At 44.2% G+C, this 15,981-nt stretch overlaps 2 protein-coding genes across 4 annotated transcripts in view; one reads left to right on the forward strand and one right to left on the reverse strand.

Moving 5' to 3' along the window:
• The window catches only part of btbd7 (BTB domain containing 7), a 47,116-nt gene extending 31,583 nt beyond the window's left edge, over nucleotides 1-15,533 (forward strand). For 2 of the 3 annotated variants that reach the window (XM_088354108.1, XM_088354109.1), the window contains exons 7-11: nucleotides 55-198; nucleotides 1,662-1,851; nucleotides 7,364-7,542; nucleotides 7,613-8,017; nucleotides 9,223-15,533. In XM_088354108.1, coding sequence (XP_088210234.1) covers nucleotides 55-198; nucleotides 1,662-1,851; nucleotides 7,364-7,542; nucleotides 7,613-8,017; nucleotides 9,223-9,957 — 1,653 coding nt within the window. In that variant the 3' untranslated portion in view covers nucleotides 9,958-15,533. The remainder of the gene's footprint in view (nucleotides 1-54; nucleotides 199-1,661; nucleotides 1,852-7,363; nucleotides 7,543-7,612; nucleotides 8,018-9,222) is intronic. The other variant, XM_088354110.1, reaches the window with a different exon arrangement.
• LOC148351658 (uncharacterized) lies at nucleotides 2,252-6,122 on the reverse strand. Its single transcript, XM_088354318.1, has 2 exons — nucleotides 5,727-6,122; nucleotides 2,252-3,150 (listed from the first exon to the last, which is right to left on the reverse strand). Exon 2 carries the CDS (start codon nucleotides 3,128-3,130, stop codon nucleotides 2,270-2,272), a length of 861 nt encoding a protein of 286 aa, XP_088210444.1. The 5' UTR covers nucleotides 3,131-3,150; nucleotides 5,727-6,122; the 3' UTR covers nucleotides 2,252-2,269.
• Nucleotides 15,534-15,981: the final 448 nt, after the last annotated feature.

Here is a 15,981-nt window from a genome sequence, read left to right on the forward strand (position 1 = left end):
GACACTTCCTGTATCTTGCATTGAGGTGCCCTTACACGCCGTTTTCACCCACAGCTCAAAAGAGGTTTGATAAGCACCCCACCATCGGACATGCTACCCACAGCCGAGGGTGGGAAAGCCAACGCCTGGTTGAGGCAGAAGAACGCCGGCATCTATGTGCGACCTCGCCTCTTCTCTCCTTATGTAGAGGAGGCGAAGGTAGGACACTCACCAATTGATTTGGCTGTCACGTTTTGAAAGTGCTTGGAGTGCTACTATCACTCACAAATTACACTCTGTTAGAGGTAATTTTCATATTTCCCAAGGAGTATAACAAATGATTAATAATTGGATTGACAACTAATCATTATCAGATTAAGTAAAAAGTATTTTTATAATCAATTTAGAAAACCATTGAATTGGAAAACGTCAACATTTCTCAGAATGTCAGCTTCTCAACATTGTCACGACTCACGGATCCCTTAACCGCAAGGGTCGTCCAGAGAGAAGGGGCACCACTTCCTGTCGTGTATCTTGACTCAGATACAGCACCTTCATCATCTGCTTGCCCTTGTTTTTTCTTTAGTCTGCTTGCCGTTGTTTTTTTCCGTGTACAGCGTTGTTCCGCTCTTCTGAAATGTGTCGGACCTCAGCAATGGTGGTACTGATACTAGATCCTTAAAAATAATCAATTTTTGATCCTCTTTACTCTGAAAATACAAGTATTTGATGTCTGTACTGAAATATGTTGTTCACCATTTATTTAATGTCATGCTTTTCAAATTGCTCAATGTTGGGCGACCCACATATGTGGGTGTAATTACTGGTCTTGGGGGACTCATTAACTTTTAAAAAACATACGTAGCTTCCTGTGCATCATTTATCAAAGTCAAAGGGTGGCTTCAGCCCCACACTTCAAAACCAGATTTTCATTTTCTGGAAATTAAACCATATTGTCGACACCTAAACATTATCTTAGCACCTAAACACAGAGAAATATAATTCCCAAAACTTATGTTAGCATACATATAAAACAACCATATATATATATATATATTAATTCAACAAACATGAAAAAGAAACAACCAAAATGTGTGATTCTCACAACCGTTTTTTTTAAATTATTATTTGCTCTTTAGATTGTTTAATATGTTTTTCATAGATTTGTTTTATTTCATTATGTATAGTCTGTTCCGTCAATAAATTCTATAATATGCCGGCTTGCACCCTAAGTCAATAAATGACCCAACTACAGTTTGTGTCATTTAAAGTCATGTAAGATCCAACAGTCATTCTTGCCGTCAGTTTCATTTATGGTTTCCTAATGATCTGTCGCTTTTTCTTTAAAAATTGACTTAATACTGCAAATGAGTTTCACCCAAATGAGCTTTGAGACGTGGATCTGCCATTTAATTCTCAGGAATCGAGTGGTAATTATTAGTCCTCTTGGATTCCTTTGTCAATATTTGACATCTTCATTGTCGGAAAACACACATCTTGCTCCAATAAAAAGTCATTGCCACTTGGTTCTGCTCTTAAAAAGTCCATAAGAGTGTCATAAAGGACTAAGAGACTATTTTAGTTTATTTTGGTGAATTTTATTGCCTATAAGATCTTTCAAAAATAATGGGAAAAATGACGTGGGTAGTGGTACCAAAAACTATCTTGTCTTCTTTCTTCAGTTGGTGCTGGATGAAATGATGGTGGAGCAAACTGATCTAGTGCGTTTGCGACTCGTTCGGATGTCCAACGTCCCCGACACCCTCTACATGGTCAACAATGCAGTGCCACAGTGCTGTCACATGGTCAACCATCAGCAGATGGCGGTTAACTCCATTACTGCTCCGTCAGTTGTAGCCAACGAAATACCAGGTATGGTATAGCAGAGAAACTTGTTTGCTCATTTTACACCTGTACACGCGTAACTTGATCTCCCCAGGTAACACAGTACATTTCAACAATAGGTTAGTGTCTGTAATTCTTCTATACTGAGAAATAACAGTAAATGTCTACTTATGTCAAGTCCATAATTGGGATAGCCTTTGATCCCAACAAGATTTAAAAGGCTGCACAGACCACCATGACAACATCCCCTGCGCTGAAATATACATGAGGGCAAGGAAATTTCCCAAAAACCTCAATATGAGGAAAATAAAGAAGGTCGTGCATGAGGTGATCCACCTTCCAGGATGTCTAGGCTGCAATGGATGTTGCAAGGTTATCAACAGACAATACATCAACATTAAGTATGCTTGGGGTTGTCCATCGATACGATGATGACCATCTTCTTTTAATTGTGAGTCTGCTGATGTTTGAAGAGTCCGATCCTGGATCCACAGATGCGGTTACAGACAGAGCATGTGAAGGGGGTGCTGGGGGTAGCAGGGGTGGCCTGGCGAGCATGTCTCTTTGCACGCTTTGCTGCACGGTGTTGCATGCGCTGTTCCTCCATGTAATCCACTCCATGTGAGCAGTGGGAGCGCCAGAGGTCTCGGCAGGAAGCAAGTTCCTCCAGTGAGGAGGGGTTTATCCGACATCTCTTCAGGATGTTCTTCATTTGGTCTTTGAACCGCTTCTTCTGCCCACCAGCACTGCGTTGGCCTAGATGTAACTGACCATAGAGGATACGGCGTGGCAGTCTGTGGCTGGGCATTCGAACAACATGCCCCAGCCACCTAAGTTGGCGTTGGGCCATAATGGATTCCATGCTGCAGCTGCCTGCCCTCTCCAACACCTCTGTGTGCGGCACTCTGTCCCTCCATGTGATGCCAAGGATCTTCTGAAGACATCTTACATGGAAGGTCTCGAGGCTCTTCAGATGGCGGCTGTAGATAGTCCATGCCTCACATCCATACAGTAATGTCGTGATACATACAGCTCTGTAGACCAGCATTTTGGTGTGGAGTCTAAGGTTGTTGTTTTGAAAGACCCTTATCCTTAGTCGACCGAAAGATGCTGATGCTTGCTTGAGGCGGCTCTGGATCTCATCATCCAATGAGCAGGTGTCAGACACTATGCTCCCCAGATATTTGAAGGTGGGCACCATGAGCAGGTGTTGCCCTGATGCTGTGAGGGTTATTGGGTTTGGTAAGAGGTCAGCACTGGACTGACAGAGTACCTCTGTCTTCTGGGTGTTGATCGTCAGTCCCATTCTGGTGTATGCAGTTACAGCTGCCGAGAGAATGTTTTGCAGAGCCTCCGGTGTATGGGCAACCAGGGCACAGTCATCACCATACTGTAGCTCAATGATGGTCTCTGAAGTCAGTTTGGTAGTTGCCTGTAGCCTCCTGATGTTAAACAGGTTACCATCAGCCCTGAAGTTGATGGTAACTCCAGCCTGCTCCTCCATCCTTCTACGTAGCAGTGTTGTAACACAGACGAGGAAGATGTTGAAGAAAACTGGAGCCAGCACACAGCCTTGCCTCACTCCAGTTTCGACGCCAAAGGGCTCTGAGCTGTGTCTTCCAACTACCACTCTGGCCGTCATCCCTGAATGGAACTGTGCAAGAATGGTGAGAAACTTGGGTGGACACCCAAATCTCTTCAGGACTTGCCACAGTAGGTCCCTGTTCACTGTGTCAAATGCCTTTGAAAGATCGACAAAGGCGATGAACAAGTCCTTGTGCTGCTCCCGGCATTTCTCTTGGAGCTGACGTGTCACAAAGATCATGTCGACTGTTCCCCTGTCCTTTCGAAAACCACACTGTGACTCTGGGATGACGCGTTCCGATATTTTGGAGATGAGTCTGCGGAGCATGACCTTGGCAAGGACCTTTCCAGCAGTGGCCAACAAAGAGATACCCCTACTGTTGGAGCAGATGGATTTATCTCCTTTATTCTTAAAGATGGTCACAATGTTCGCATCTTTCCACAGTTGCGGGACACACTCTCGTCTCCACACCTCTGAAATATATTGAAACAGTGTCCGTGTACAGAGGTAGCCTCCTACCTTGAGAAGTTCAGCTGGGATGTTGTCAGGTCCAGGGGATTTATTGTTTTTCAGGGTTTTGACTGCATGCAGGATTTCATTGAAAGTTGGCGGGAGGTCGAGGTCTGGCAATGTAGGATGTTCAGGGAGCTCTGAAAGGACAGTTGGGTCCACTGGGGTGGGCTGGTTGAGCAGGGTGTTGAAATGCTCAGCCCACCGCTCCACTATCATAGCCTGATCCTTGATTAGAGATGTTCCATCAGCAGATCTAACAGGTGCCAGTGAGCAGTGTCTGGGGCCATAGATGGTTTTTACTGCATCATAGAAACTGTGCATATCGCTTCTATCAGCGTGAGACTGGATTTCATTGGCTTTTGAGATCCACCACTCATTTTGCAGTTTTCTGAGAGTTCTCTGGGCCTCGGAACGAAGGGCTTGCCATAGCTTTTTATGGAATTGAGATTGTGGGTTGTTCAGGGTGGCTCTGTGTGCCTTGTGCATTCTGTCCAGGAGGGTTGAGATCTCTCCGGCATTCTGGTCAAACCAGTCCTGGTGTTTTTTAGTTTTAAAACCAACGGTTTGGGCTGCAGTGTCAAAGAGGGTGGTAGATATATAGGTCCACTTCTCATCCATCCCAGCCTCTGACATGACCAGCTGCTCAATGTTTGCCAGCCTCTCAGCTAGAGAGCAACGGAAGTTGTCAAGGGTGTCGCTACTGGAGGGTTTGGCACAGTTGAGTGTCTTCCTCTTTGAACCACCATGACGTGCTAGGGGCCGGACATGCATTCTGACCTTTGTCAGAATCATGCGGTGGTCGGTCCAACAGTCTGCCCCACGCATAGCTCTTGTAATGAGCACGTCCTTCAGGTCAGCCCTCCTCACGATCGCGTAGTCAATCAGATGCCAGTGTTTGGACCTGGGATGCATCCAGGATGCCTTATATTTATTCTTTTGTTGGAAGATGGTGTTTGTGATGGTAAGGTTATGTTCCGCGCACAGACTAAGAAGTCTCATGCCATTGGAATTAACTTTTCCAATGCCATGGGCACCAATCACACCATCCCAGTTTTGCAAGTTCTTTCCGACTCTTGCATTGAAATCACCAAGCAGCATGATTTTGTCATTCCTCGGGATGTGACTGAGGATGTCATCGAGTGCCTGGTAGAAGCGATCCTTCTCTTCATCATTCGATGGCAGTGTTGGTGCATAGGCACTAACTAATGTGACATGTCTGCATTTTGCAAGTGGGATGCGAAGAGTCATTAGTCTTTCACTGACACCCACTGGTGACTCTGTGAGCTTCAGCAGTAGAGTGTTCTTAATTGCAAAACCAACTCCGTGAAGATGGTGTCCGCCCATGGGGTATCCCTTCCAAAAGAATGTATAACCCTCCCCCTCTTCATTGAGTGAGCCTTCCTCAAGGAGTCTGGTCTCGCTGAGCGCTGCCACATCCACATTATATCGCTTCAGCTCGTTGGCAATGAGTGCTGTTCTGCGCTGTGGTCTGTCCAGACTGGTATCCAGGAGTGTCCTTATGTTCCATGCTGCAATTCTAAATGCTATTGTTTTTCGACCGCATAGTGGAATGTCCCGACAGGCGCGGTTTCCTGTCCGGGTACTGTGCTGAGTGGGCAATCTTTAGGCCACCTTTTCTAGGCCTTTCCCCAATTGGGGTGAGCAGTGCGGCCACTAAATAGTGCTGCTCAGACGCACAGGGGTCTGCCGGAAACAGCTGCCACTCAATCCCAGCTGCTAACGACCCTTGCCCTGTGCCGCTGACGTGCAGAGGTCCAGCTAAGAGCTTCCAGCTCATTCAAACCTGCTCCCGTCACTGGTTACTCCATCGCCGCCAGACTTTTGTGGTCGGGGACTCAGGTAAAAGAAGATACCTGCGCAATGATGGTTTTTAAAGTGGCGTAAGGGGTGCGCTTTCCCCAACGCCACTATCTTGATTGTAGAGAAGATGGATCCAGTGGCAAGGGAGACCCTAGACGACCGGCATCTTCCCACAACTGCAGGCGGCTGCCGGAATCCAGGTCTGTGGGAAACCGCCTCAAAGCGTGCCGCCACCAGCTTTTGGGATCACTCTTAGTCTGGACTCTACCCTTCGACCTGTTCGGCTTGGGTAACCCTGCCAGGAGTACGAGACTCCCGCCGACATAGCTCTAGGGGTCATTGAGACGCACAAAGTGCCCCACCACGATAAGGTGGTGATCCGTCGGGGCACACATTAAGTATAGGTAATAACAGAAGTCATGCAAAAAATCCAGTTGACGGCAACGACAAGCTTCCCGTCTCAAAATTTCGATTGATGCAGCAGGTTCTAGATGAAATGAAATGAAATGATCTGCATTTATATAGCGCTTTTCAAGTCAATGACTTCCCAAAGCGCTTTACATTGTGCTTCACATTTCCCAATAGCGGCCGTGATCTGTGCAGCCATGTTAGGCGCTAACCTGCTTATTGGGGGTTCAGTGTCTTACCCAAGGACACTTCGGCGTGTAACTTGGACAAGCCGGGATTCGAACTGGGATCCCTTAATCCTAAAACGATCGCTCTACCTCCTGAGCTACTGCCCCTGATGATCAAATGCATCAGGTGCCTGTAACAATGGCTCAGAACACATCCCGGCTCGCCCCTCTCCCTCAACAACATGAAATACCAAATAATGAGGTCAATGTCACTCATAATCTTCACAGTATAGGTGCGTCTTGAGTCTAGATTTAAACACTTCCACTAAAGTTGCAGATCTTATCTCAGAGGGTTGAGCATGCCACATTTCCGGGGCGCAAATGGAGAATGCCCTCTAACCTGCAGATTTCTTCTTGGCTCTTGAAATCACTAGAAGAACAGCAGTTTCTGAGCAGATGGTCTAGGCAGAAACATAGGGCCCAATCAGATTGGAAATACAAGTCCATGCAAAGCTTTGTATATTACCAACATAACCTTAAAATTACATCTTAAACTGATTTGGAGCCAATACAAGTACGCTAAAATTTGGTTACATGAGCACATTTTCATGTCCTTGTCAAAAGTCCCACTACAGCATTCTGTACCAGCTGTGCTAACATTTAATGCTAGACATCAACAGACCAGAGAGCAATACATTACAGTAATCAAGACGAGAAGTAACAAACGAATGAACTATAATCTGTGCGTCAAATTAAGACGGCATCGGGCAAATCTTTGCAATGTTGTAATGATGGAAAAAATTTTTCTTGTAATATATTTCACATGAAACAGAAATCACCGATTATGGTCAAATATGACACTTGACCGCGTGACTATGGTTACTACATTACATTTGTCGAGGTTCAGAACAGTGCTGGAGAACAAGTCTTGACATCGAGCTGGACCAACATATGGCTAAATGATGAGCTCCAAGGAACCCTCAAGTTCTGAGGATGATGACATTCGGTGCATTTAATTGTTACATCCTGATATCCGTTGTTGCAGTGCCGCAGCTTTCGGTGGTAAAGGACATGATCCGGCGACTGCAGGAACTTAGACACACGGAACAGGTGCAACGAGCGTACGCTCTGAACTGCGGCGAGGGCGCCACCGTCAGCTACGAGCTGCAGTTAAGAGTGCTTCGGGAGTTTGGTTTGGCTGACGGAGCCACCGAACTTCTACAGGTTAGCGAAGAAAAGGAAAAAGGGACGCAAACGTTCAAACGAATGAATGTCGTTTTTTTCCCCATTTCAGAACCCGTACAAGTTCTTTCCAGATGAACGTTTCGGAGACGAGAGTCCAATTCTAGCTCTACGGCAGGTGGGTCGATGTCGCGTAAACAGCAGCCCGGCCATGGACAGCATGTTCACAGAGCTAGAAGGCGTCCCAGGCTTCCACCTGCCCTTGCCTCCCCCGCCTCCCCCATACCACCCCCCTGCCACACCTAGTCACGCTCAACTCAAAGGCGCCTGGCGACCTCGCGTCCCTATGCCAACCCCCACCCGTTCCTTCTCTTACCCCTGCAACCGAACCCTTAGCCAGCGCCATGCGGCAGGCAAGCATGGCGCCTCGGACTTCTCCTCCTCACCCAGACCCCAGCCCCCAGACTGCACCGAACCACAAGCTAAGGGTCGAGCCTTGCTGTCTGAACAGCAAGCGGTAAGTGCGTTCTCGTGTTGAGTCTTCCCAAACACAAGTGACTGGATAGCCATTAAGTGAGACATTGAATTCCACTACAGTTGATCAGGGTTTGTGTAATGACCAATCAAAGCTCACGTTTTTGGGAAGTTGAGTGTTGATTGGTTGTTGTCTCAAAATGGCCATTGTTCGATATGAATTAAAACAAGTAGCTATTGCCCCTTGAATTCTACAAACACAATTTGTCGTGCAGAGGTGCCTAAACATATTTTCAAACACTCCTTTGGGGTGATTTCTACTTTAACCTAATCAACAGTCACATTATAAATCAGAAGGCTTTGTTTATTTTTAGGGAAAGCCTAAAACTACACAAGTACAGATTAAAGTACAATGATTGTTAGGCTTTCACATTTCAAAATGTAATGAGGTCGTTTTTTTCCAAATGACCCAATAATCCAGAACCATAACTATTTACTTACACACTGTGATTTTGGTGTCAATTTAATCAAGCCCTTAACTTTAATGTTATTTTAAGTATACTGAAAATAAAGATATTCATTTAAACCTTACGGTTCTTCATATAAAAATAGAAAATCTAAAAATGTTTATAAACAAAATCTCAAGATAGCCCCACCTTCAACATATTAATCATTGAAATTTGGGAGAGCAATAAAAAATTATGAAATACAAAAGCTGTTGTTGGCCACCCTATTTAAACACTATCAACACAATGTTTGTATAACTTTTATGCTTTCAATTAGTTTATGATGTAAGCTGCAGCTCTAGTTACTGTATACAATTTTTATATGTTGTAGGATTTTTTTGAGTCAGGCGGTTGAACAAACATATGGTCAACCCAGGACTACAAAGCACACATGAATAAAAGCCGCATGCACACAATTAGAAAAAAACTTTTTTTTCTTAAGTCGCCGCTCACACACTCGCGACTGCCCACGTCACTAAAAAAAAGGGAACAAAACCGTATCGTAAGCGCATTTTTTTAAATGTAGACATTTGTAGCCTGGAATTTAAAGCAGTTTACAGTGTTACCTGCAGCTCTAGTTACTCCATACAATTTTTAGGCTTTGTAGGTTTTTTTTTTTAATAAATGAATGAACAAATAAGTAGTTAATTTAGGCTAGCTTATTTTTTTTCTAGATGAAGGACTGTGTGCATGATTAGATCATAGAAAAGGTACAACTGAACCCGTGTGTCATCTGTTTCAGATGGGCATGGAGCCAATCATGAGAGAGTTCATGCCTGACATCGCTCTGGGCGTGTCGGTCATGTCGCTCAGGGAGCAGCACATGGTAGAGATGGACCGGGAAAACCCACACAGTCCTAGCCCGATGGGATTCTCAGGCCTTCATTTGCCCCAAGGACACCGCCACTCTGTCCGCCACAGCCACGCCCATTCCTGCAAGAGACACGCCCCCGATACCAAATTGGAGGTGCAAACAGAGTTTCCCGACCTTTACGACTTTTCCCGACGCCCTTCGTCTCCGGCTCCCGCGCACACTTTGACCACCTTTACGGGACCGGACCTCTACAGTCACAGCTGCACCACTTCCGGACCATTTACGCCCTCGTATGTCGCCGAATCACAGTCCCAGGGACGGACCTGCCCGGACCCGCTACGGCTGGACGTCCTGGGTATGACCCCTCTGAGACACGACACAGTCAGCCCTTCAGGGCCCCAGCCCCGGGCGGGGCACACAGCCAGGGGCCGCTCAAACGAGACAGACCTGACCCACGGTTTGGGTCATTTCCGCTCACCCAGCGGAAATGAGGACCGGATAACCGCACCCCTAGACCCCCCTGAGGAAATGGTTCTCTCCGTTGAGTTGCCCGGCCCAGGGCCCCTTCAACAGCCTCACCGGAACAGTGTCAGCGAGGACATGGTCAGAGACCGTAGGTCACCCAGCAAGTCCGAGTACCCGTATAAAAAATCTGCACTTTAACTGTAAGGATTGAACTTGGAAAAGGGAATGACTGACAGTAAGCACTAAGTGTGTGTGTGTGTGTGTGTGTGTACGTGCGTGCGTGTGTTTTAAAACAGTAGTAAAATATCCAGCCCGACCCAAGCCTGCGAGTATTAAAGCCCGACCTAGTCTGAGCCCAAAACAATTAACTTGATTTGCAGGACCGAGGCCGAGTAAACCCGAAATTTGATTTGTGAGGACTCGATAGGAGGAGAGGTGATATAGTAACAAATTACAGCCCGACTTTAGTAACTAAATCTAAGTTAAACAAGACTATATAAACATGTACATCTTTTATACATTCGTGTTTGCAAAGGTTTCTTTAACGGCAGTTTTCGATCATGACAGATTTTTTTTGATAGTTGACAATATTTTAAGGCCGTCCGTAATGCATTTTGAAGAAGGCATGTATGGTCTTCGTCCTCCTGAGCTGTGACGTGATTGAACACCAGCATCCTAGAAAGCCAGTCGCCATACTGTTTTACGTGTTGATTTGTAGAAGAGGTAACAAGGGTTTTATGCGAAGGTTTGGATGTTTTTGCGGAGAAAGCCTAGGCATTGTGTCACAGGTGGATGCAGTAACGGTACAACAAAGAGCAAGCAGCCAAAAACCAGGGCCGGTCAATGAAAGGCAGCTGCAGCCTTATCGGAGAAATGCGAGACTGGCCAAACAAAAAACACTCAGTGAGCTGCCAGGCTAACAAGGAACAAACGATGAAAGGCGGCAACGACTATGGCGACAAACGCAAAGCCGACCAGGCATAAACAAATCTGGGAACATGACAAAACTGGCGCTAACGCCAAGCTATCCAATCAAACAACACGCGGTGAGCACCCAGGCTAACTGGGAACCAACAACAAAAAGCGGCAACAGCGATAAACTCAAATCCGAACCGGGAGCAGACAAAACCGGAAAGCCATCGGTAGCCCCGATGCTAACAGGAAGCTAGCCAGATAAAAATATATCAACAGCAACACGCGCAGCAAAAAACACAAAAAAAAGCCACAATCGTAAAAATAAGAGGTATGCTATCGCTGTTTACCACAATCGCTGTCAATTTCCGAGCTAGCCTCACATGTTAATTGGATTCGCCATATTGAAAGTGTGTTCCTTCAATGACGTCTGAACTCTGCTGCAAACAAGCCAGATGGGTCAACTTTTAGACCAGTATTCTCAAGTCACTCTGCGCGTGGAATATTTTAACATATTTGAATCACCCCAGCCTAATTTAAATAAAAACTGCTTGCGAATACTTCTAAGAATCTAGTGCGGCCCCTTGAGAGTGGCAGAGAGAAAAGAAGAATAATGACTGATGGATAATAGACAGAAACAGGAAGGAGTTCTTTGAATTGACGTTTAGTGCAGGATGTGTCAAAATGATGCGACTTCTGCTCCTGGGGCCAAAACTATACTTTGTTTTTGTTTTAAGTCAGCAAGAGAGAAACCTGAGCCGAATGTAATGATTGACATTTTAGACCCGATTCGAGGCGATATATGTGTTGGGCTTGGGCTTAGGATCTTACTTCTAAACAGAAGGGGATAAATGATTGCTATTTATAGGATGTGTCCTTGCTGTCCTACCTCTGCCACTTGACTCCATCCATCACGGCATAGAAGGGTCTGTTGATTCATGACTTTCCCGTAGCTCAGTCGTCAAAGACTCCATTCATGCTGATGAGTATCAGATGGCGGAATTGATTTGATTGCGCATTTACAGAAAAAACAGAGTGTTGGGATAATAAAAATTATAATTGATAATAAATATCATGTCCATGCAATTACGGCATTTCCCGCACTATAAGGCACACAGATCATAAGGCACATCCTCCAAAAATAATCTTGTATTTTTAATCATGTATTTTTCTTGTATAAGGTGCACCGGACTATAAGGCATATTGTAGTTTCTCCAAGAGTCTTATACTTTAGGTCTGGGCTCTACGTGGTAAGTGGTTAAAACAGTGTCCCAGGCGTGGCACCGGGCCAGGAGTTGAGCACGATTATATTTTTGACACTGCTTCCACCCCTGCGTGAACGATCCCGAGGTAGCCAAGGTCAAAAACTCCATCGGTAGCCACGAAAGATTATCTGCAACCATGGCGGCTCTCGCCGGAGTGCTGGAAGGGTGCTCAGCTATTTGTTTGATTAAGCTTATGATGCTCAATGGGACAAACTTGTCTTTATCCTCTGCAAGCGAGGAAAAATAACGTGTTTTTGCGCCGAGTAACGGGACGGGTGCAGACCTATCCCAACGGATTGAGTAATGGTTTCGGATGTCATCTGTACCATAGGTGGTTTAGTGGTAAAGTGTTAGCATTCTTACTGTCACTACTCTAATTTAATTCCTGTTGTAAACTATGTTTTGCAATTTAAGTCAGAAATGTTCATCGATTTGATCAATCATTGCACAAACATTCCTCAAATACGATAGTATGCCGTAGAACCTTGCATGGTAATGCATAATTTCTTCCTGTATGCATTTGTAATTCTATCCCGCTGTATTCAAAGGTATAAAAGGCACAATGGGTTAAAAGGCGCAGTCTCAAATTTCTAGCCAAATTAGAGGTTTTATGTGCGCCTTATAGTCTGGAAAATACAGTAGTTTCTGCCGCACTGGTACCGGCTTGAATGGACAAACTTGATCCAAAGACAGCTTGTGTATCTTTCCCGCCACGTCTAAACGATCAGCGTGAACACTTGAGTCTTTTTCAACATTTTCCTAGCATGCAACTCTGTTAATACTGTGTCTCAGTGATGTCTTTTTTACGGTAAAGCAACAGTCTTGAAAAATTCTCACGAAGCTGGCCCCCAGCCTCAACTGTTGCATTAAAGAAAAACCCTGTAGCAGTTCATGTCTTATTGCAACTTGGACACACAAAGGTGTGGCGACAATCTCAGTACTGTACTCGCACATGGTCAGCCTGGTGTCTTTGTACATATCAGAAGCAGCGCTGCAAGGCCGGATGCTCGCTCGTGCTCCTTCTTCCTAACTGAATAGCATCAAGTAGTCCTGTCTTGAAGCCTTTACCAATTCTCTGAATATTCCATTTCAGCTACCCTCAAAACGAGTTTGTGCGATGTCAGATTAGCGCAAATTACTTGCTGATTCACTTAAAAGGTGTTTCCCAACCTCTGGAAGGACAGAAAGGGAAGCGTGTATGTTTGATCACAAAACTTTTATTCAATGAAAGGCAACACATTGCAATGCGGGTTATGATGTCATCTAGCGATAGATATTTAAATACAGAGTTTGTACAGGTGCTTGAAATCCTTGAAAGCGCTTACATTTTAATGTTGCGCTTTCAAGGTTTGAAAAGTGATTACATTTTGGGTGACGTGCTTGAAATTGTTCCGATGTTTCTCGGCGGTCTTGACTCGATAGACAACACATTACATGAAGAAAAATAAAATAAGTCTGCTTAAAAATGACACTCAGTGCTGCCAGTAAGAAAAAAAAGAACAACAAACTTTGCTGCCATCTCCATTTGGTTCATGTTATATCAAACAAAAATGATATGGGGCACAAAAATATTATTTTATATGCCCCATTTCGTGAGTGATAGCTGCTGCATTCGTATTTGGCATAGGATGTATCATAATTTCGGATTATTTTTCCTACAGGCAGTATTCACTGACCTCAAACAACAGGTCTACCGTTTGAAATTGGAATACTTCTTTTAATGGTTCTGGAAATTTTGTCTTTGAAAGTTCTTAAAGTTCTTGAATTTGGCCATGAGAAAGGTGTACAAACCCTGTAATTAATTCAAGTAGAGGTTCAACAAATCATCATTTTGATAGACGCAGATTGATTTTATAACTGATTCATCTCTTTCAATGATCGTTTGATCATTTAGATTAGAGTGTGACAAAGTTTCAAATTCCAGACAGCACCTTTAACGTTTTGTTAATAAAAGACATTGGTTAAAATGAAAATATGGTTATGCAATAAATTGAGAACACAATCGACAGATTGATTTGTTGCCAGTACAGAGATCCCTCGTTTTTTTTGCGATTATTGAAAATTCGCGAAGTAGCGTCGCACCTTCACAAAAGCCCCCAAAGGGTTAAACTTACCTCCAGATTACGTCACTACAGACTGAAAGTATACGACTGTAACAAAATAACTTATAAATCTACAAATAATGACACTCAACACATAATTGCACTTGAATGAATGGTTTTATTGTCATTGTCTCACCAATAAGCAAGATAAAAAAGTCCAGTATGTAACAGTTTTTCACGAGTTATTGATCCAGGTCATCTGTTTCATGGCTAGTGGTCCTGGCGTTGGCAAGATACAGTGTCCGTGCAGTGGCTTCGAAGAAATGTTAGCCTAGTTGTTAGTAGTAAGCCAGACCAGCAGCACCGCTCTTACCTTCTCCCATACGCTCCCATTGATGAATTTCTTTTCAATGTAATGAGCGACTAAAAGCTAGCGGAAACGGTGCTTTCCAGTTTGTTTTGATTCGGAGACGTTGACCGCGCATGCCCACCCAGGCTGTTTGACTGACAGCATACCACAGCCTATCCCTGTTGAGCACACAAAGTCACACCAGCCTATCACTGCGTGCATACAGTTACGTCCACCCAATGTACCGCCCTCTCCAATCTTTCCCCCGGTGTCCTGTCTAATGAAACACAATGCAGGATTCAATATCAATGACAATAAAGACTAAATCAATTCAAAATCCACGAAGGCGTGAACCAGCCAGAACCGAAGCGCGAAGTAGCGAGGGGTCTCTATACAAAATGGTTGGGAATCATTCAACTAACTGACTGTTATTTCTTGTCACTGCAACATGTAGCTCCACACAACGATGTAACTCAATGACTGAAGCGACTCGGCGACCCAAAAGGTTCGATATCAAAATGACAGGCTTGGTTTTTTTTGTTTTGTTTTCCAAAACGAGTTTGAACGTAAAATCCCGCAAGTTGTACATAACCAACGACGCATTGAAGTTGCGTTTGTAACGGTGTGCTTTCGTTGCTGTCATGAAAGCTCACCGTAAACGTGTTCTAAGGATTTTCAATTCATGTTTTGTAAATGTTGGTGACATTTTTGTAGATGGCGCGGCCTGTCGTTTTGTTTTCGTCGGGAGAGAATCTCGCAGAATCCCAATTCGCTTCTTGGAAGAAAGAGAAGGCTCAGTTGAGTTTTCCAAGAGGACGTCCCATTGGATGAAAGCGGTTGTTTTACTGTTTCGCTGTAGAGGTCAGTGCCTTTCCTGCCTGCAGCTGGCTTTTTATTGGAGACTTTGATGTCTATGCAAGCTCTTTTGTACCAAGCTACCAGCCGGCATCACTTAGTCGTAGCTCTCCTTTGTGTACATAGATGTAATTTAGCACCTTTTTGTTAGTTTTTTTTTTCTTGTTATTAATTGAATCATCTGAAATGTTTTAGCTCATCACAGGTACGTTGTACTTGGATGACATCTTAGTTGTCGATGTTTGCAGACTGATTTTGTTGCCATTCGTCTCACCTAATCTATTTTTCTACTGGCACCTTAAAAGGTGTGAAACAGTGGTCCTCAAAAATAAACCGGTTTCATATTATGAATTGAACTTGTGAATTTCTTTTTTTACACTGGGGTTAATAATCAAAGGGGACTTCAATAGAAAGGATTTCATACTCATAAATCTGAACAGTGTGTTACTGGAATATAAATTAAGATGCAAAATGGATGTATTTGTTTATAATGTGCACTTATGTATTATGCACGCTGCTAATTTTGGCTTAAATGTCGGTATCAAACTTCTCGGCTCAAACCAAGAATTTTAGCGACATTGTTGAATACATGCGGCCATGATTAAAAAAAAAAACATTGACAACGTAAACTATGACCACAATACCAACATGAATACATTGTGAATTTTAATGTCCTTCATAAGCATATCCGTTATCCCTCGTGCTTTTTATATGTTCATCATTCAGGACATGTTCTCTCTATTCTCAACATTCATCTTTTGGTACCGTTCAAATAGACACTGCCCGACTTAAGGTTTGT

The sequence above is a fragment of the Urocampus carinirostris genome, chromosome 15 (assembly GCF_059441175.1).
Source record: "Urocampus carinirostris isolate Australia breed hairy pipefish chromosome 15, RoL_Ucar_1.0, whole genome shotgun sequence".
Taxonomy (NCBI): domain Eukaryota; kingdom Metazoa; phylum Chordata; class Actinopteri; order Syngnathiformes; family Syngnathidae; genus Urocampus; species Urocampus carinirostris.

What these genes read in the sequence shown, in the direction of transcription:
- LOC148351658 (XM_088354318.1), bottom strand. Translation starts at nt 3,130, where the DNA reads ATGGGACTGACGATCAACACCCAGAAGACAGAGGTACTCTGTCAGTCC.